General features: G+C 46.0%; 1 protein-coding gene across 5 annotated transcripts in view; it reads right to left on the bottom strand.

Annotated features, from left to right (window-relative positions):
- LOC120866066 (protein-tyrosine kinase 2-beta) overlaps positions 1-20576 on the bottom strand; it is a 138333-nt gene that overhangs the window by 46004 nt on the left and 71753 nt on the right. For all 5 annotated transcript variants that reach the window (XM_040243526.1, XM_040243544.1, XM_040243553.1 and 2 more), the window contains exon 2: positions 20219-20459. In XM_040243526.1, coding sequence (XP_040099460.1) covers positions 20219-20422 — 204 coding nt within the window. In that variant the 5' untranslated portion in view covers positions 20423-20459. The remainder of the gene's footprint in view (positions 1-20218; positions 20460-20576) is intronic.

Raw genomic sequence — 20576 nt, 5'->3', positions numbered from 1 at the left:
CCTCCTGTCCTCTCCTGATTGAGTTGCATCAAAGCAGTCCCATCAAAGCAGTCAGTCCTAAAGAAAATCAACCATGAATATTCATGGGAAGAACTGATGCTGAAGCTGAAGATCCAACACTTTGGCCACCTGATTCGAAGAGCCTACTCATTGGAAAAGACCTTGATGCTGGGAAAGATGGAAGGCCAAAGGAGAAAGGGATAGCAGAGGATGAGATGGTTAGACAGTATCACCAACTAAATGGACATGAATTTGAGCAAACTCCTGGAGATAGTGAAGGACAGCAAAGCCTGTTGCAAAGAGTCAGACAGGACTTAGCAATTTAACAATAACAACAAGCTCTCTGAGGTCCCCTGGGAAGCCCTGCCTGAATTGCCTTGACAGGGTTTGTTTTCGTCCCTGGGTTCCCAAAGAAGTTTGCACACTCTAAGATGCTGTTGGGCTTCCCTGGTGGCTCAGATGGTAAAGATTCCGTTTGCAACGCAGAATGCGGGAGACCTGGGTTTGATCTCTGGGTTGAGAAGATCCCCTGCAGACGGGAACAGCTATCCACTCCACTCCAGTATTCTGGCCTAGAGAGTTCCACAGACAGAGGAGCCTGGAAGACTACAGTTCATAGGATGGCAAAGAGTTGGACACGACTGAGTGATTTTCACTTTCATGTTTGTCTTTCAGGTTGCTGTTATGGGTTGAATTTCCCACCCTCCCCACTGGGATATGTTGAAATCCGAACTGCCAGACCTTAGAACATGACCTTATTTGGAAGCAAGAGTTTTAGAAACTAATCAACTTAAAATGAAGTAGTTAGAGTGGACCTTAATCCAATATGACAGGTGTCTTTATAAAAAAGAGAAATTCGGATGCAATGGGAGTTACACACCCAAGAAGAATGCCATGTGAAGATAGGGGATCTTATTGCAGAAACCAGTAATTGAGAAACCAAGCACCATATTCGCAGAGTTGGAGAACTCAGGTTTATGACGCCGGCAGGACCACAGGAGTTAACACTCTAAGCTCTGAGCCCCAAACAAAGGGGTTACAGAGTTTTTATAGACAGACTATAGTGGGCAACACTAGCTGCTAATAGGCTGGTTTAAACTAAGGGGTTTCGCGCACTGGGAATAGCAGTCAAGATGGGGAAGGGGATGCCTGACCTTTACATGGAGAGGCACGATTAAGCAGGTTTGCAGGGCCTTGCAAAAAGCAGCACAAGGGTGAGTGAGATAAGCTCCAGTTTCTAGTATTTTAAGTCCCCACTTTCTGAGACTAAATGATATAGGTGATCCAGACTTTGCAAGGAGCAAGCTGAGTTACAGAGGCAGAAAGAGCAGGAGGTTATGTAAAATTTTAACTTTTCCTTTTCATTCTGAGTGACACTTCTGCGAGCCCAGGAATGGTAATGGTTGCTGGGAACCACCCAAGGTGAGGAAGATGCAAGGAAACATTGTTCTCTTACAGGTTTCTGAGGGAACATGGCCCTGCCAACAACTTGACCTTGGACTTCTAGCCTCCAGATCTGTGATAAAAACGGATTTTTGTTGTTTTGACTCACCCCACTTGTGTTACTTTGTTAGAGAAGCCAGAAGAAATTAATACAGACATTCACCAATTAGAACTAAGACAATGGTTGATATTTGTCTTTCTAACCTTTCAAATGCAAGGTCGGAAGCCAAACCTTACATACAATATTATCCTCTTGACAAGCCCAGTGCTTGGCCCACAGGAGAGTCTCAAGATCATAAAGAAGCGGGATGAATGAATGAGTAAATGAATAGAAGCCAGCTCTCTGGATAAGAAGTCAGGGTCATGAGAGACAGGGACCCACATTAAAAGATGTTCAAGAAATCAAGAGTGTGGTGGCTAATGGCATCACCAAGACTTTGGCATCTATCAGATCCAGCCGATTGTGTAGTAGGCCATGACCAGGTTACCTAACCTCTACTTTCTCATCTGAAAAATGGGGAGAATACCTCTTTTGTTATGAGATTTTTGCATGGGATTAGATAAGATAACATGTGGTATAAATATAAGGAGCAGATATAAAATTATAAACATGTAACACTGTCCCTTTTCCACCTTTTAAGGAGGTTTCCATGTACCACTCAACTCTTGAACTTGGTAATGGGGAGCATGAAGCAATGCAGTTGAATTTGAATTATACACTGGAAGAAGCAAACAGTTGACTGTACGTGTGTGTGCTAAGTCACTTCAATTGTGTATGACTCTTTGTAACCCTATGGATGGTAGCCCGTCAGGCTCCTCTGTCCATGGAATTCTCCAGGCAAGAATATTAGAGTGGGTTGGCATGCCCCCCTCCAGAGGATCTTCCCAACCCAGGGATCGAACCAGAGTCTCTTACATCTCCTGCATCGGCAGGTGAGTTCTTTACCAGTAGTGCCACCTGGGGAGCCTAAGAATTGACTAAGGAAAGAAGAAGAATGGATTTTGCCATGAGCAGTAGAGGGAAGGAAGATAAGAGCCTTCGTGGGCTGGATTTCAGGAATTTTTAAAAAATGCAAGTAAAGATATTTTTGGTCAGCAGTCAACCCTATTGGATATTAAGACATGATTATTAAAATGTTAAGAAATGTTGCTCTTTTTCTTAAAAGTGATCCCTCAATGATATTTTTCCCCTAAGAGATTACTGTAAAGATTCAAGTTCAGTTCAGTTCAGTCGCTCAGTCATGTCGGACGCTTTGCGACTCCATGAATCGCAGCACACCAGGCCTCCCTGTCCATCACCAACTCCCGGAGTTCACTCAGACTCACGTCCATCGAGTCAGTGATGCCATCCAGCCATCTCATCCTCTGTTGTCCCCTTCTCCTCCTGCCCCCAATCCCTCCCAGCATCGGAGTCTTTTTCAATGAGTCAACTCTTTGCATGAGGTGGCCAAAGTACTGGAGTTTCAGCTTTAGCATCATTCCTTCCCGGGGCTGATCTCCTTCAGAATGGACTTTAAGATAGCAGACTAATAATTTTTTGGAATGTGATACTACTAAGATTGGCCTCAAGGATAAGTAAGCTGGCCAAGCTTTGGTGGGTTCCAGACATGTAAAGAGCTTACGTAGAAAGCTTACATAGCAAGCTTACCTAGCCTTAAACTAACACAGAGGAGGAGGTGCTTGATAAACAGTGGCCATTGTCAGGGTGGGTGGACAAAGGAGGAGAGATGAGCTTGGCTCAAGGTCAAGTTATCCTGGGAGTTGGGTTAATGAACTCAAGAGGTCTATTTTGTCATCATTTTCATCACTAAGTCATGTCCAACTCTTCTGAAACCCCATGGACTGTAGCACACCAGGCTCCTTTGTTCACAGCATTTCCCAGGCAAGAATACTGGAGTGGGTTGCCATTTCCTTCTCCAGGGGATCTTCCCAATGCAGGGATAGAACCCGTGCAGCTTGCATTGCAGGCGGATTCTTTACCACTGAGCCACCAGGAAGATCCCCAAGAAGTCTATAGCTGAGACACAAAATCTGAGAGCCTGAAATAGAGTCTAAAGTTGCCTGACCAGAGGCTCCTCTGACTCTCCCAGCCTAGTGGGAGCTGGCGCCCTGGGAAATGGACCCATGGAGAAACTATCTGAGTAGAGGCTGAGGGAGAAAGAGAGAGCCATGGTTACCAGTAACTTCTGGTAACAGCTCTTCAGCTCCATCGAAGGGGTCCGGGTGGCTAAGGAAAGCCGTCTCTGGTAAAAGGATCTGAGACTGTTTCTAAGCTGAAGATAGTCCTGGTGGGAGCAGGCGGCTGACGAATGATGAATGAGCCTCAGAGGATGTCAGGTGATGGCCATGGAGAAGTCGCCCAGGAAGAAATAGTGCAGAGAAAAATGACTTCCTTCTGCCCGGAGCAAGAAAGCCACAAAGGGCTTTGCATTCCCAAGGCAAAGCTCATGATAGCAGGCTTCTTCTTTTCCCCTTCAGCCACACGTAGAGACAGGAAGTGAAGTTCTGAGAAAGGCAGAAATAGGTGGAAAAGGACTTCTTTTTAAATGACTTGTACAGAATATAAGAGGTGTCCTCTGGAAAATATTCTGTTAAGAATAAGACCATTCTGTCAAATGTTTGGATTTACTAATAAACCCCAAGAAAAGACTCTGGCTGCCAGGCTGAGATTTATTAATATAGGGAGGAGGAATGAGATAATCCATTATGACAGAACCAAGAGGACTTCATGTACTTCTTTCTTTCTTTCTCATTTCTTTAAATATTAATTTTTTTCATTTTTTCATTTATTTATTTTTGGCTGCACTGGGTCTTCATTGCTGCACACAGGCTCTCACTCATGCAGTGAGTGGGGGCTACTCTTCGTTGAGGTGCACGAGCTTCTCATTGGAGTGGCTTCTCTTATTGTAGAGCACAGGCTCTAGGTGCCCAGGCTTAGTTGCTCCATAGCATATGGGATCTTCCAGAACCAGGGATCGAACCCACTTATCCCCTGCAATGGCAGGCGGGTCCTTTACCAGTGGATCACCAGGGAAGTCCCTCATGTCCTTCTTTGAAAAAGTCTTCCTACCAAAATATCTCTTGAAGTCATGACTTGGTGATTTGTTTGTGTGGCGTATAGTGTCTGCCTTAGAGCGAGTTTGCTTCAGTGTGACTGGTGAAGCTTTATTCTCACATAGGGATATGGGTTCCAGGTTGTTCATTTCACCATAATGCTCCATAACTCACATCAGTGAGTCCTAACAGGCATTGGTATTTGGGGCCAGATGATTCTTTGCTGTGTGGTGCCATGTGGCACCCATGGCTGCAGCCTACTGAATGCCTTGCCCCCGTCATTCTGACAATGATGACAATGTGACAAGCAAAAAAGAAGGCCCCTACATGTTTCCAAATGCCAGGTTCCAGGAGATGTGGAACAGCCCTCAGGGTGAACTGCCAACTCATCTATTTGGTACTGTTTTCTTCTGCATGTATCGACACCAAAAATTACACAAGAAAACCTCTCAATGATTCTCATCCATGCATTCAATAATTAACATACTCTTGCATCAGGCTCCCTTCTAGGTGCTGTGGATACAGCAGAGAATGAGAGAAAGTCCTGTACCTGGGGAGCTCCCATCCTAGTGCAAAGTATCAAGAATCTGAAGGGCTTCCCAAGTGACTCAGCGGTAAAGAATCTGCCTGCCAATGCAGGAGATGCCGGTTCAATCCCTGGGTCGGGATGACTCCCTGGAGGAAGAAATGGCAATGCACCCCAGTATTCTTGCCTGGGAAATCCCATGGACAGAGGAGCCCAGTGGGCTACAGTCCATGGGGTCATAAAGTGTTGGACATGACTGAGTGACTAAGCACAGCACAACATCAAGTATCCGAAATGTGTTTATATCTTGGATTTAGTTCTATGCCTGGAAGTGTGCTATAGACTGCTAGTGTCAGCCCCAAATGCATATTCTCAAGCCTTAGTACTCAATGCGATGGTATCTAGAAGTGAAGCCTTTGATAGGTCATGATAAGTCATGATGCTGGAGCCCTCACGTAGGAGACTAGTGCCCTTATAAGACGAGACAAAAGGGTGATGAACATTTTCTCTGTCATGTGAGGACAGCAAGAAGTGGCTGTCTGCAAGCCAGGAGGAGGGCTCTCACCAGAACCCAGCCCTCCTGGCACCCTGGTCTTGGATTTCCAGCTTCCAGAACTGGGAGTAACAACTCTCTGTTGTTTAAGCCCCGCAGCCTGTGTTATGTTGTTACGGTGGCCATGCTGTTATGGTGGCCACGCTGTCACAGCAGCCAAAGCATAAATTGATGAACTGATTCAAACCCCAGAAATATTCTGTCTACAAAGAAACTCACTGTAGCAGTTGTAAAAAGAGCAAAAGCCCCAGCATAAGCCACCAATAGTTTGAAAAGGACCATTAAAGTGATGGGAGGACCACATAGGGTTTATGTGCTAGTATAATTTTACAAAAATTGTATAAATAGCTTGTAATCACTTTTGAAAACACTTCTATTATAAATGGGAGGTGTAGTATATATATACCCTGGTGGCTCAGTGGTAAAGAATTTGCCTGCCAAGAAGATCCCCTGGAGAAGGAAATGGCAACCCACTCCAGTATTCTTGTCTGGAGAATCCCATGGACAGGGGAGCCTTGTGGCTACAGTCCAAGGGGTCACAAAAAAAGTCGGACATGACTTAGCGACTAAAAAACAGCAACAACAACAGCAAGTACTATTATTGGATGAACATGCATTCCATTCTACATATCATTGGATTCAATTTTCTAATATTTTGTTGAGTATTTTTGCCTGTATATTCATGAGAGATAATGATTTATAGTTTTCCATTCATGTCTGTCTTTCATATATTCATATTATACTTGTAAAAAACTTTGAAAATAAACGTCTAAATTTGGCTATTAGGCTTAGTTTAGCAGATGAGGCATAAAAAATCCACAGTGAAATAAGAGCAGACATCGGCTTCCAGTCTGAGACAAATGGTAACTTTTGCTTACATGCTTGGCTCACATGCTACCCAGTAGAGACCTCCTACCCAACTTATAGGATCAGCTCCTAAGAGATATACAAACTCCCTGGGCAATATAACACTCTAAAATTAAAATGCTGACTGGACAGCAAATGTCACAGGATCAAAGAAAAACAATGGCCCAAACTCACTTAGGTCTTGATGAAAGTTAAGTTGAACAACTATTTTGCCTTCTGGATCCTGGAAGCTCATATGTAAAAGCAAACCTCACTGATGCAACCACAGCAATACAATCTAAAACTCCACAGATATTCAAATATTCAGACATTAATAAGCTCATAAAACTTAGACCGGAATTCTAGACTCTTAAGTAAATTTAGAGATCACTTAATTTGATTCAGTTTTTAAATGAAGAAACTGCGAGCCTGGGAGGTCAAGTGACTTGCCCAGGAATATACAGGAGATTCTATTTTAAGCCAGCTGAAATGCTGTTAACTCTCCTATACTTTATCACTTATGAAGGCCAAGCTTCCTTGAGGTCAACTTCCTCCTTGTCTTTACATCAAGTGACGTAGGAGATTCCTGGTCTGCTCTGTGACCTACAGGCTCAGCTCATTCACTCATTCATCCATTTATTGTACAGACCCGAGTGTCTGCTTTCTGTTAGGCACTAAGTGGCCACTGGGGAGACAATGGTGAATGAGACATAGTCCCAGCTTTCCAGGAAGCCACCTCTGTTTAGAGGCTGACAAGAGGCAGGCACCGTACAACCTTTCTAGGGCTCAGATTAGGGAAACGGGAGCACAGTGGCACCACCTCCAACCCCATGAAACCCACCTACACCTCACCCCATCCCACCTACTCTTGTCACTTTTTCACAGATCCTCCAAGACTCTGAGTATCTTGTGAGCTCTCAGATCCTCTACCATGCTTCTGTAGCCTGGGCTCCGGCCCACCTGGGTGATGGTTGATGATTCTTCTCCAGGGCATGTGAGCTAGGTGGGCAGCCTGCAGGCAGAAGTGGGTACTTCGGGGCAGTGACAAATCCCAGCAACCTGAGATTTCAAAGCAGTGAATTTGGGATGTGACTTGGAAAACTGATACTTTCAGTCTCCCTGGTGACTTAGCGTGTCTGCCTCATCTGGGAAGACTGTAGTAGTGGTTATTTGAACCCCTCTGCCTGCCCTATTCACAGCATCTCTTGGCATTCAATGCCACTGACCCCAGACAATGCCCTCTGTACACACCAGGTCAGTCCAAAAGTCTCTCTCCCTTGCTGGAATCTAGAGTTGAGACATGGAATTCCAGCCAGTCTCTGTTGACTTTATAACTGGAGTTCATCCATCCACCCATCCATCATTAAGTAACTACTCAATTCAGCAAACTGGGAAAACAAAAGTTTGCTCTCTCATGGAGCTTATTTTCTGTTGGGAGGAGGGTTAACAATAAACAAATAAGCATAATAATATCATAGGTCCTAATAAATACCAGGAAGACAAACAAAGAAGGCAGGGCAGCAGAATGGTGGTCAGGAGAGGCTGCTATTCTGTGTGGTGTGTTTGTGTGTGCTCAGTTGTGTCCAGCTTTTTGAGACCCCCTGGATTGTGGCCTACCAGTTTCCTCTGTCCATGGGTTCCCTGGCAAGAATACTGGAGTGGATTGCCATTTCCTTTTCCAGGGGATCTTCCCAACCCAGGGATCAAACCTGGGTTTGATCTCCTCCATTGTAGGCAGATTCTTTAACATCTGAGCCATTCCAGGTGGAGTGGCCAGCAAAGTCCTCTCTGATAAGGGGGCATTTGAATGGATCTCTGAAGGAAGTCAGGGAGAGAAGGATGGCCTTGTGAGGGGAAGGATCTTCCAGGCAAAGGGACCAGAAGTACAGAGTCCCCGAGGGGAGCATTTATGAAGCTCTGTGTGCTTGGCACATTTGGGGAACTGTAAAGAGGCCAGTGGGGCTGAGGTGGGGAAGGCACAGAGGAGATGACGGCAGAAAATGTCAGAAGGCCAGGCCAGAGGTCAGCAGACTTTTTCTGGAAAGGATCAGGTAGCAAATACTTCAGGTTTTGTGGCCAGATGGTTTCTGTTGCAACTATTCACTTCTGCTATTGTAGCTCAAATGTACCAGAAATAATACACAAACAAGTGTGGTTAGGTTCCCCCCCCACCACAAATTTGTTAACAAAAACAGGTAGTGAGCCATATTTGGCCTCCAGGCCCCATTGCAGGTCAAGGCAAGCACTTTGGATTTTACCTTGGGTGAGGAAAGTAGGCTCCAGAGAGTTTAAAGCAGAGCAGTGATATGATCAAAGGTGTACCTTAACGGTATCCCTCTAACTGACTTGTGTTTGAAAAATTCACCGTGTCTGCTGCCTGTGGAATGGAGCACACGGGGATACAGGCAGAGGCAGGAAGGAGGTGAATGCGTTATTCTAGGTAAGAGATGCTGTCGGCCTAGACCAGGAAAGAGGCAGCGGAGGTGTTGAGGAGGAATGCTCAGAATCTGGATATGTTTTAATAGTCGAGCAGACAGGATCTCCTAATACATGACGTACAGAGTGTGACAGAAAGAAAGAATTCAAGGAGGACTCGGAGGTTGACAGCTGGAGATACGGTCACTGAAAGAACAGAGCTGCAGTTGATGGAGCTGGAAAGACTGGAGGAGAAGCTGAATTTCAGGAGAGCATTCTGAGCTGTTTCTTCACACGGAGGTGGGCAGCCAGTAGAGATGGCGGGGAGGTAGGTGTACCTATGGCCTGGGGTCATGGAAGGAAGCTGGAGCCAGTATTACACATTTAGGTGCCACTGGGTAAAATCAGAATTTCAGGCTCTGTGACTGGAGGTCACCTGCGGAGTGACAAGGGACCAGCCTATGGTGTCACCCGGGCTGACTGTCATGGGAATCAGGCTGGAGTGGGGACAGCCCACAGCTGGCCAGCAACTGAGAGTCCCAGGAGAAAGCAGGGCAAAGTGATAGGCCTTCATCAGCCTGTGGTCACTTTATGACACTTGGCCTTGTGTCAGTGTGGATGTGCAAAGGTGTGCAAAGGTGTGCAAAGTACTCACATCACTCTGTGTACTGTGTACACAGGCCTATGGGCTCCTGAACGAGGGTACCAGCATCTGCCATTGTGATCCCACTGAGGGCTTAAATGGTGGCCCCCTGAAAATGAGTCTGGGTGTCCTGGAACCTGTGATCATGACTTCATTTGGAAAAAGGGTCTCTGCTGATGCCATCAAGTTCAGGATCTCAAGATGAGATCATTCTGGACTATCTGAGGTGGGGGGCGGCTCTTAAATCCAATGACTAGTGTCCTTATAAAAGACACACAAAGGAGTGAAACAGAGAGAGAATGGAACATGAAGATGAAGGCAAAGAGTGCAGTGATGCAACCATAAGCCCACAAGCTGAGAAGTCTGGAGTGGCCAGAAGCTGGAGAAGCAAAGAAGGATTCCATCCTAGAGCCTCCGAGGGAGCCCAGTCCTGGGACCCCTTGATACAGGACTTCCAGTCTTGGGAACCATGCGAGAAAACACTTTTGTGTTTGAATCCACAAGGATCACAGTGATTTACAACAGCCGCTCTAGGAAACAAATAACAACAGCAGGACAAGTTCTGAGTTTTCCACACACCTAAGGGATAATTTTTAAAAAGTGCCTGAAGAGCAAAATAATAAAAGTTAACATGATTTATCACTCTGAAAGCATTCATTTGTATGTGCTAAACAAGGACATTCAGTGATGCCACTGCCATTTAAAAATAGAAATGTGAGCACTAGCACCTCACTGCTAATTTGTGGATGTCATGGATCTGGGTGCGCAGTGAATAAAGGGGCACAGAGGTCTGCACAGCTGCCTCGCACTCACCTCTGTGGGTGTTGGGGGTGGGTGGGCTGGGCTGCCAAACACACACAGGAAATGGGGAGAGGGTGCTGAAAGGAGGAGGTCCTTGTGAATGTACCTTTTTTTGTCCCACTGTGTCTCTGTGGTGTCGATCTGTGGTTTCCTGGCTGAACCCCTTGTCTCAGGTTTCCAGGGACTGGTCTTGCATGGGGGGCTGGTCTTGTGTGGCTCTTTAGAGTAACATTTCTCTTAGCAACAGCAGCTTCCCAGGACATGAATTCCTTTCCTCTTACCCCTCAGCCTCATGGTTTGCCCCAGAGACACATGATAAAGGCAGCTTGGATTGTTCTGGAAACAACCTGAGCCCATGAACTGTGGCCTGTAGACCCTCCTCTGACCACAAGGAGCTTTTGGTCCTCTGTCTGCTGAGGCTACTGTAACACAGAACCATAGACTGGGTGGCTTACATACCAACATGTACTCCTCAGAGTTGGAGAGGCTGAGAAGTCCAAGGTCAAGGTGTTGGCAGACCCCATTCTTGGTGGGCGTTGTCTTCCTGGTTTGCAGAGACCTGCCCTCTGGCTGTGTCCTCACATGGCAGGGGACAGAGCTCTGGCCTCTTCACCTTCTTCTCAGGACACTAAGACCTCATGGGAGCTTAAAGGTCATGACCTCAAGCCCACCTCGTAATACCACTGCACTGGGAGTCAGGATTTCAACATATGGATTTTGGAGGGGGCGTGCCTGCTCAGTCACTCAGTCATGTCTGACTCTTTGTGACCACCATGGACTGTAGGCCACTAGGCTCCTCTGTCCATGGGGATTCTCTAGGCAAGAAGACAAGTGGATTGCCATTCCCTTCTCCAGGGGATCTTCCCAACCCAGGGATCAAACCCATGTCTCCTGCATTGGCAGAGTGGTTTCTTTACCACTGAGCCACCTAGGGGGGAGGGGTCACATGTTCAAGCCATAATTCCCTGTGTCTGGTTAAGTGATAGGTTTAAACTCAAGAGTAACTGGGATGAATGTCTGACAAGTTAGGGCAGGGACAATGGGTGGCAGCATCTGAGATCGGCCTCTCTGGGAATATTCTGGGATGTACTCTAAGACCACTGAATCTACAGGGAGGGCAATGAGTCCAAGCAGGTGTACAGCAGGCTGCCTTTGGACTGGACTGTGCTCTCCTCACTCGCCAGGTGAGTGGCCTCTACTGGCCGCCCCACAGCCTGGAATCCTTGCTGTAGAGGGGAGGGGACAGAACTGGACCATCCGGGAAAGGGCACAGGATGGCTCTGTCTCTGACCCTCCCAGGGATGTAGACGTGGATTCTAAGTAGGGTGATGCTTCGGGACTAAGGAAGGATGGATCTTTTTGTTTGTTTGTCTTCTTTTGTACACATGTCATGCAGGATCTTAGTTCCCTGACCAGAGAGTGAACCCGCGCCTCCTGAAGTGGAAGCACGGACTCCTAACCACTGGACCCCCAGGGAAGTCCCAAGGACAGATCTTGATCATGGCTTTTCAGCACAATAGAGGCTGGCCGAGGGAGAGGGTTTTAATGTGGGGGCTCTGCTGCCATCCTTGGAACCACACCGTATCACAGACAAGTGCCTCATTTTCTGCTTAAGGCCCTCTTGTGTGAGACACAGATGGTCCACTGATGGAGAGAGATGGGTCCATGCAGGGTGTGGGTCAGCTGGTGTCAGCAGGGGAGAGAAAACACCATGAACCAGCCAATCAGTGTGTTATGCAGAGAGGAGTGAGAACGGCACTTAGCCGTAGGTGATTTATCCTCCGAATCATGATGCTTTTGAGATTGGCAGGGGTACTGTTCATATTCATCCCTGGACAGTGTGTGGAAAGAAGGACTCTCCCATACAACTGGGACATATGGTCAACACACCCTAAAGAAAGAGAAGAGAAGGAGAAAAGAGGAGGGAGAGGGAGATGAGAGAGAGAGAGAAAGGAGAGGCTGTAAGTAAGAGTCAAAGAGAGACGCCCTGTGTGGGCATGTCTGGGTGGCACTCAGCTGCTTGTTTGCAAAGTGTTATCTTAACCTCTTTCCCAGACAAGCAAATTAGCTGTTAGAAAAATATATGATGATAGAAGCCTCCACTTGCTCCAGAGCTCCCCCGCCCCACATTTTCCTATGAATATCAAACAAAAGGGAAACAGGAAATCAAGAGGAGCAGTCTCCATTTCTCATTCAGCACATTGCTCCATTCTCTCCAACACCTGTCTAATTTCTGTTGGGTCCTAAACACAGGGGCCAGAGCTTATTTACAAAGCTTTTAACAACCTAGAGAAAACATCTTGAGGCAACTGTATTTATGTAGAAAGAGGCTGAGAAAAAAGGGGATAACACAAGATCAGCAAGTACACATGGAGTAACTATGTTTTGGAAATGTGTTGCCAAGTGGACTGTGCCAGGGCCATTCTGCATGGCTTATATATTCCATCAGACACAATTCTGACACCTCCACTATTTGGAGGTCAGAATTTCTGGAGTGTTCTTGTGGAAGGACAAGTGCTTGGCAAGCTTGAAAGGACTGGCAGTACTTTGACGCAGAAAAGATAGTGAAAGAAGATACAGAGCTGCAAGGAGAAAAATCCATCAGAGGATGAAGCCCAGCTGGGGAAAGAAATACTGGAAGCAGAGAGTGGGAGGGCCCAGTCCAGGCAGGGAAACTGGTCTGGATCTACATGACTGGAACATAGCATCTACATGACTGGAACATAGCATCTACAAACAGGCCATGAATAGCTAAACAGTTCCTTGATGTTTAGACCAAGATCTTTTGTACTCTGTGCTCTCACAGAATTTCTTTCTTCCTGTTGGAGCACTTGTCTCCATTTGTGAAGGTTCATTCATCAGTGGGGGTCAGTGTCATTCATTTCTGTGGGTCCTTGGCCTGAAAGCCCACTGAAAGCAGGGATTGTATTTGTGTTTGGGGTTTGATTTTACTTCCATGCCATAACCGGCATGGTGCCAGGTACATGGGGGCACTCAACACATCCTTGTAAAATGGATGATGAAATTATTCAGGGCTTCTTTGATGATTTTACCCACATTCACGGCTTTAACCACCATGCAGAGGCTGACAAGATCCAAGTGTCTATCTCCAGCCCAGTTTTTCCTCCAGAATCACGTATTAAACAGTCTACTCAACATCTTCACATATATAGTGAAAGTGAAAGTGAAAGTGAAGTTGTGTCCGACTCTTTGCGACCCCATGGACTATATAGCCCACCAGGCTCCTCCGTCTATGGGATTCTCCAGGCAAGAGTACTCGAGTGGGTTGCCATTTCCTTCTCCAGGGGATCTTCCTGACCCAGGGATCAAACCCAGGTCTCCTGCATTGTAGGCAGACGCTTTACTGTCTGAGCCACCAGGGAAGATTTCACATATATAATGTAACATGAAAATGTCAGAGCATCCCAATTGCACTCAACAGTCCACAACTGGTTCTGGGATCTCCCCACTCTCCAACCAGTTTCTCTTCAAGTGTCTTTCACCTTAGGGAGTTGGGACCCTGACCACCTGAACTAGGGCTGCTGTTCTTGACACCTTCTTCTTTGTTTCTGAATCTCTGGTTCATTAGCAAAACCTTTCATTTTCATCTCTTAAATTTTCTGGATTACAATCACTTCTCTCCATAGACCATGGTGATTAAGAGTGCAGGCTCTGGAAGGGGATTGCCTGGGTTTGAAAACAGGTTTCACCACTTACTAGCAATTTGCTTAACACTTCTGAACCTTATTTCCATATATAGAGAATGGAGATAATAGTAGTATGTGCTTCTAGGTTTCTTCTGAGAAGTTGATGAGATAATGCTTATGATGTACTTTCAAAATTGCTAGTTGCTATTATCATCACCACCACCATAAGCAGTACCACTATTACATCACTACCACCATCATCACTACCATCACTACCATCACCACCATTACTACCATCATCACCATCACTACCATCACCATAACACCATCATCATCACCACCACTATCAGTACCATCAACATTATCATCATCATTGATCCTCATCATCACCACCGCTGTCATCATCACAACTACTGCCACCATCATCACTGCCATCACCATCACCATAAATGTCATCATTATTATCACCACCATCATTACCACCGGCACCATTATCACCACCACCAGCATCATCAACCCTTTCAAGATTACCATCACCATCGTGATCACCACCATCACCTCCATGGCTACAGTCTTAATCTAAACTACCATCATCTCTTATCTGGATCATCACAATAGCCCCCTAACATCTTCTTACATCCATTCTTGCCCTCTCCAATCTATTTTCCACTGTGTAACCCAAGTGATCTTTTAAAAACACAATCTCATGTCACTCACATTAAACTATATCAGTAGCTCTCCATGGAAGATGGGGTAAAATCCAAAATAGCTAGTCAGCCTTGGACATCCTTTAGCCTCAAAACTAACAGGTGTATTGGTCACTTCAGGATCTTAGCAAAAGCTCTTTACTTTGCCAGTAACACTGTTCCTCTTGCCTTTTCCTCTTTCCTTCCTTACATGAGCAAAGCCTCTCTGGAATGGTGACATTCACTGTCTCTGCTCTCCAACTGACTGCACAATGGCTTCTTCCCCCATCTTTTCATTGAAATTGACCAGAAAAAGAGCATTATAGCACCTGCTGGTAAAGTCAATGAGTCTACTTTTAGCCTTATCTGACTTGACCTTTCTGAGAATCTGACACAGCTAACCACTCTTCCCTCAATGTTTCCTCTGCCTTTGTCTCTCCTTTCTGCTCTCTTGGTTCTTTTCATCTTCCTCTGGATGATTCTTCTTTTTTCCTTCATTTGCCCCTCTTTGCCGACTAAGGTCCATCTAGTCAAGGCTATGGTTTTTCCAGTAGTCATGTATGGATGTGAGAGTTGGACTGTGAAGAAAGCTGAGCACCGAAGAATTGACGCTTTTGAACTGTGGTGTTGGAGAAGACTCTGAGAGTCCCTTAGACTGCAAGGAGACCCAACCAGTCCATCCTAAAGGACATCAGTCCCGGGTATTCTTTGGAAGGAATGACGCTAAAGCTGAAACTCCAATACTTTGGCCACCTCATGTGAAGAGTTGACTCATTGGAAAAGACTCTGATGCTGGGAGGGATTGGCAGCAGGAGGAGAAGGGGACGACAGAGGATGAGATGGCTGGATGGCATCACTGACTCGATGGACGTGAGTTTGAGTGAACTCCGGGAGTTGGTGATGGACAGGAAGGCCTGGAGTGCTGTGATTCATGGGGTTGCAAAGAGTCGGACAGGACTGAGCGACTGAACTGATCATCCCCTTAGAAGTTGATTGCCCAAGTTTTCCTACTTAGAACCTTTTTTTTGCTCTTCTAATTCTCCATGGGTGATCCTACCTATTCATATGATATCCACTGCATAATGACTCCCAAATCCTCATCTCTAGGGCCTTTCTCCCTCCTCAGCTCCAAGTCCATGCCCTTCTATGAGGGTGTTTCATAAATATGTCAAACAGAACACTCATAAAGCTGAAATCTCAGAATGTCCTTCCTTTCTCTGTTGGTATCTCAATGAATGGTACCAACGCCCATTCAGTTGCCCAAGCAAAAGCTTGAATCATCCTTGTTTCCTTTCTTTCTCTCCCTCCCTACATCAGGTTAATCATCAAGTTCTATTGATTCTGCCTGTTTAGATGCACTTGGATCTGTTGACTTGTCTTTGTAACCTATGCCATTCCCTTAGTTTATCATATCCCACCTACGCTACAGCCATGGCTTTCTAATTCTTCTGCCTTTCACCAGCCTTTCCTCTCTCCTACACTTTTTGTACTTTGGTAGGAGTTGAGGGAAACAGATCCCTAAATGATTTCTTAGAGAACTGGTTGTCCAACTTATAGGAGAAAGTGTTTCTTAGGCAAATAAGAAATGATTGACTTAAGAGAACAGCCTCAGATATGCAGATGACACCACCCTTATGGCAGAAAGTGAAGAGGAACTAAAATGCCTCTTGATGAAAGTGAAAGAGGAGAGTGAAAAAGTTGGCTTAAAGCTCAACATTCAGAAAACAAAGATCATGGCATCTGATCCCATTGCTTCATAGGAAATAGATGGGGAAACAGTGGAAACAGTGTCAGACTTTATTTTTTGGGGCTCCAAAATCACTGCAGATGGTGATTGCAGCCATGAAATTAAAAGACGCTTACTCCTTGGAAGGAAAGTTATGACCACCTTAGATAGCATATTCAAAAGCAGAAACATTACTTTGCCAACAAAGGTCCGTCTAGTCAAGGCTATGGTTTTTCTGGTGGTCATGTATGGATGTGAGAGATGGACTGTGAAGAAAGCTGAGCACCGAAGAATTGATGCTTTTGAACTGTGGTGTTGGAGAAGACTCTTGAGAGTCCCTTGGACTGCAAGGAGATCCAACAAGTCCATTCTAAAAGAGATTGGTCCTGGGTGTTCTTTGGAAGGAATGGTGCTAAAGCTGAAACTCCAGTACTTTGGCCACCTCATGTGAAGAGTTGACTCATTGGAAAAGATTCTGATGCTGGGAGGGATTGAGGGCAGGAGGAGAAGGAGACAACAGGCTGGATGGCATCACCGACTCAATGGACATGAGTTTGAGTGAACTCCAGGAGTTGGTGATGGACAGGGAGGCCTGGCGTGCTGTAATTCATGGGGTTGCAAAGAGTCGGATATGACTGAGGGACTGAACTGAACTGAACTGAAGAGAACATCACTGCTGTGGCTCTTTATTAGAACCCATCATGCAGAACAGCATATTAAAGATTCTAAGAAGTCCTGTCACAAAGGAATTGGTTCAGAATTATTTAACCAAGCATCTCCAAACTCCTTTGACCTTAAAAAAACCTTCTCCAGAATGTACTTCCTAACATCTTGCAGGACACTACAAACTGTTTCAAACTACAAATCTGATCATCTTACTTTACTTGAAGATATGACAGGTAAGTGGATAAACACTAAAAGAAGATGATTTTAATTTTATTCTACAGGGGATTAGAACCCCTTGGAGATTCTTGAGCAGGGTAAGGACATAATACCCACACAGTCAATAACTTCCAAAGATTGAGCTCTTGCTATATTCTGGATGCTTCTCATCTACCAACTCTGATCCTTAACAATGAGGCTACAGGCAGGCATAGTCCCTAGGTGAGGGGACTGAGCCAGATTGGCTAAGTGTTGGGTCTAAGGCCATACAACCAGTAAGGGTAGAGTGGTATAAAGCTCAAGGTCTAGACGATTTTAAAGGCATGGCTGTTTTCAGTGGGCAGGTGACATGTTGCCTCTAGGACAGATGTGAAACAGGAAAAATCAGAAGGCTGGGACATTAACTCCTAGGAGGCTACCACTTCTTTCTTTGTTTTTTCCACCTCTGTTTTTATACTTCTCCAGATAATACTTCAAGTACTAGCCATTCTTCATTTTTCTTAAGATTTTTTGATGTGGATCATTTGTAAAGTCTTTATTGAATGTGTTACAACAGTGTTTCTGTTTTGTGTTTTGGATTTTTGGCCATGAGGCCTGTGGGATCTTAGCTCCTTGACCAGGGGTTGAACCTGCACCCCCTTCATTGGAAGGTGAAGTCTTCATCACTGGATGCCAGGGAAGTCCCTGAACCATTCTTTCTAAGCTCAGGTCTCCTTGCCCTTTCTGTAGGCTTTTCTATTTTTTCCCCTTAAGCTCCCAGCAAGACATCAGATGGCTCCAGGAAAGCCTCTCTCTTGCTTGAAAGCTGTGTGTCTCTAGTGCCTGTCTGAGCCCAGATTTCTCAGCTTGATATTCTAGCCCCTCCCTTATCCGCCATCAAATTTCCTTTTTGATCTTCACTCTAGATACTTTTCTAAATATAACACATGCCCCAGCCAAACCCAACTACCCACTGTTCAGCAGCCTCCCTGTCTTTGTTCTTGCTGTGTCCTCCTCTTAGAAAGCCCTCTTCAGTACTGCCTCTTCCAATCCACCAATCCTTTTGGGTTCCTTTTCACCATACCTCCACAGAACATGGGTTTTCCTGGTGGCTCAGATGGCAAAGAATCTGCTTGCAATGCAGGAGCCCTGGGTTCAATCCCTGGGATGGGAAGGCACCCTAGAGAAGGGGATGGCTATCCTCACAAGTATTCCTGCCTGGGAAATTCCATGGACAGAGAAGCATGGGCTACAGTACATGGGGTTGAAAAGAGTTGGACACAACTGAGCAACTGAGCATGCGTGCACACCACAGAGCACATCCTAATCTGATTAGTTTAACTACATGCTCTTTGGGTTTCAGCCAGAAAGGGCAAGAAGATGCTCCAAACATGGAAATTGGATTGCCTTCTGAAATTAAACTAGTAAACCCCATTGTAGATGGCATCAGCTATCTGCAAAGATGACATACTCAAAGGAAGGCTCAAGAAGTAGAGAGTTAAGGAGATCTGAAAACATCCTTTTGGAGGAAAGTGCCTAGGACTTTCTCCTGGGACACAATTGTACACACATATCTGGAACCATAAGATGCAGACAAGGCCCTCATCAGATCAGTTATAGGAAACAGAGGGAAGAACCAACCCAGAATCAATTGTGACAATAGGCCAAGACAGAGACCTAATCAATTACATTTGGCTCGGCGTGTTGAAGCACAGCATGTGCTATTACAGCCAGAAGGCAGCCAAATGCACAGACGTGGAGAGGCTGCTGCCAGTGCTGACTGGAAGAGACGCTTTCTGAGTCTGGGAAATGGTGACTTCTGGGACATGGCAGGGTTGGTGATTACAGGACTAGAGATGGTTCATCCAGCTCTCTCAGATCTGATGAGTGTTCCAAAGATCCTCCTGCTTCCTTTGTTCAAATGACAAACCCAGCAAAGCCAGCTCTGGAGAATCAGTTTGGCCTTGGCTTACTTTCGCATCATCAGAAAGGAATACTCTGAGCAGTGGAAAGTGATATCCTTGCTGTATCTATCGCAAAGGTTCAACCAGATAATGTAGAGGGGTTGATTCAGGCATGTATATAGGAAAGAAAGAAAAGTGTTAGTTGCTTAGTTATGTCCAACTCTTTGTGACTCCATGGACTGTAGCCCGCCAGGCTCTTCTGTCCATGGGATTCTCCAGGCAAGAATACTAGAGTGGGTTGCCATGTCCTTCTCCAGGGGATCTTCCTGACCTGGGAATTGAACCTGGGTCTCCTGCATTGCAAGTGGATTCTTTACCATCTGAGCCACCAGGGAAGCCCCATGTATATAGGAATTGTTCAATAAATGTTGCATTTAAAATTAATCGGTGTATTGTGGCTCTGCTTCTGATGACAAGCTCTCATACATTTGGTTAAGGTGAGTTAGCTTCCTGGTGTCAAGGTGCCCTGGTGACTGTGGGTACTTGGATTTGCAAAACAGATTCTGTGACTCTGGATGAGAATGAACCAGTTGAAGTACAGCCTCAGAAAGGGCCTGGCAACCAGGCACCTGGTCAAGGGCATCTCTAGTTTATTACCATCCTCTAAATGCCTCCACAGCTCCCTTTTCTAAGCATCCAGGGCATGTCTGGGAAAATCACTCTTGTTCTGTGTTCAATGCAATCACTTGTGTATTCCAATTCCATGAGAGTGTGAGCTCTTTGAGACGAGAGGGAGCATGTATATCCCTTGCAGAGCCTCAAATGTCATAAATAAGGAACAAGTTGAAATGAGATATAAATCAAAGCTTGAGCAAATGACCTAGGGTTTGAAGGAAGGCTACACACTCTGCCCCCACCCCTAGAGCAGCAGAGCCTTGGAGAGGAAGCCCAGAGCTGCAGGAGGAGAGCATCCCTCTGGTGCCCACTCGTCCCTGCCATCCAGGGAGTGGATACAGGAGAGCTGTCAGGCTGAAGGAGAGATGCTCAGCCACCCAGGAAGAGTGAGGGAGAGATGGACAAATGGATGGAGCAGGTGGTGCCCGCCACACTCACCCGGATCTCGCTCTGCACAGTGCATTTAACCAGTTTGAAGTTCTTCCCAGGGTTGAAGCTGTTGCCATAGAAGCAGACCTTGAGGATCCTCACGTCTTCCTTTTCCACGTCTACTGGCACCACCACCATGGGCTCTGGGGGGCCTTCAGGCTGACGTAATGTGCCCACCTTCACTCGGCTCAGGGCCTCAGACACCCTGGACATCCTCTCTGACGGCGGCTAGGACCAGCACATCGCAGTCCTGCGGAGACAGTAGAGGGATGGCCCTGAAATGATGGGCGTGGGCCCACCTGCCTCACCCCCCAGGGGCAGCACCCAGCAAGCACACCTCCTCCTACTCCTGAAGACGCCTCTTAAA

Source organism: Oryx dammah, unplaced genomic scaffold (genome assembly GCF_014754425.2).
Source record: "Oryx dammah isolate SB20612 unplaced genomic scaffold, SCBI_Odam_1.1 HiC_scaffold_1, whole genome shotgun sequence".
Classification (NCBI taxonomy): Eukaryota; Metazoa; Chordata; class Mammalia; order Artiodactyla; family Bovidae; genus Oryx; species Oryx dammah.
This window is presented reverse-complemented; position numbering and strand designations above follow the sequence as displayed.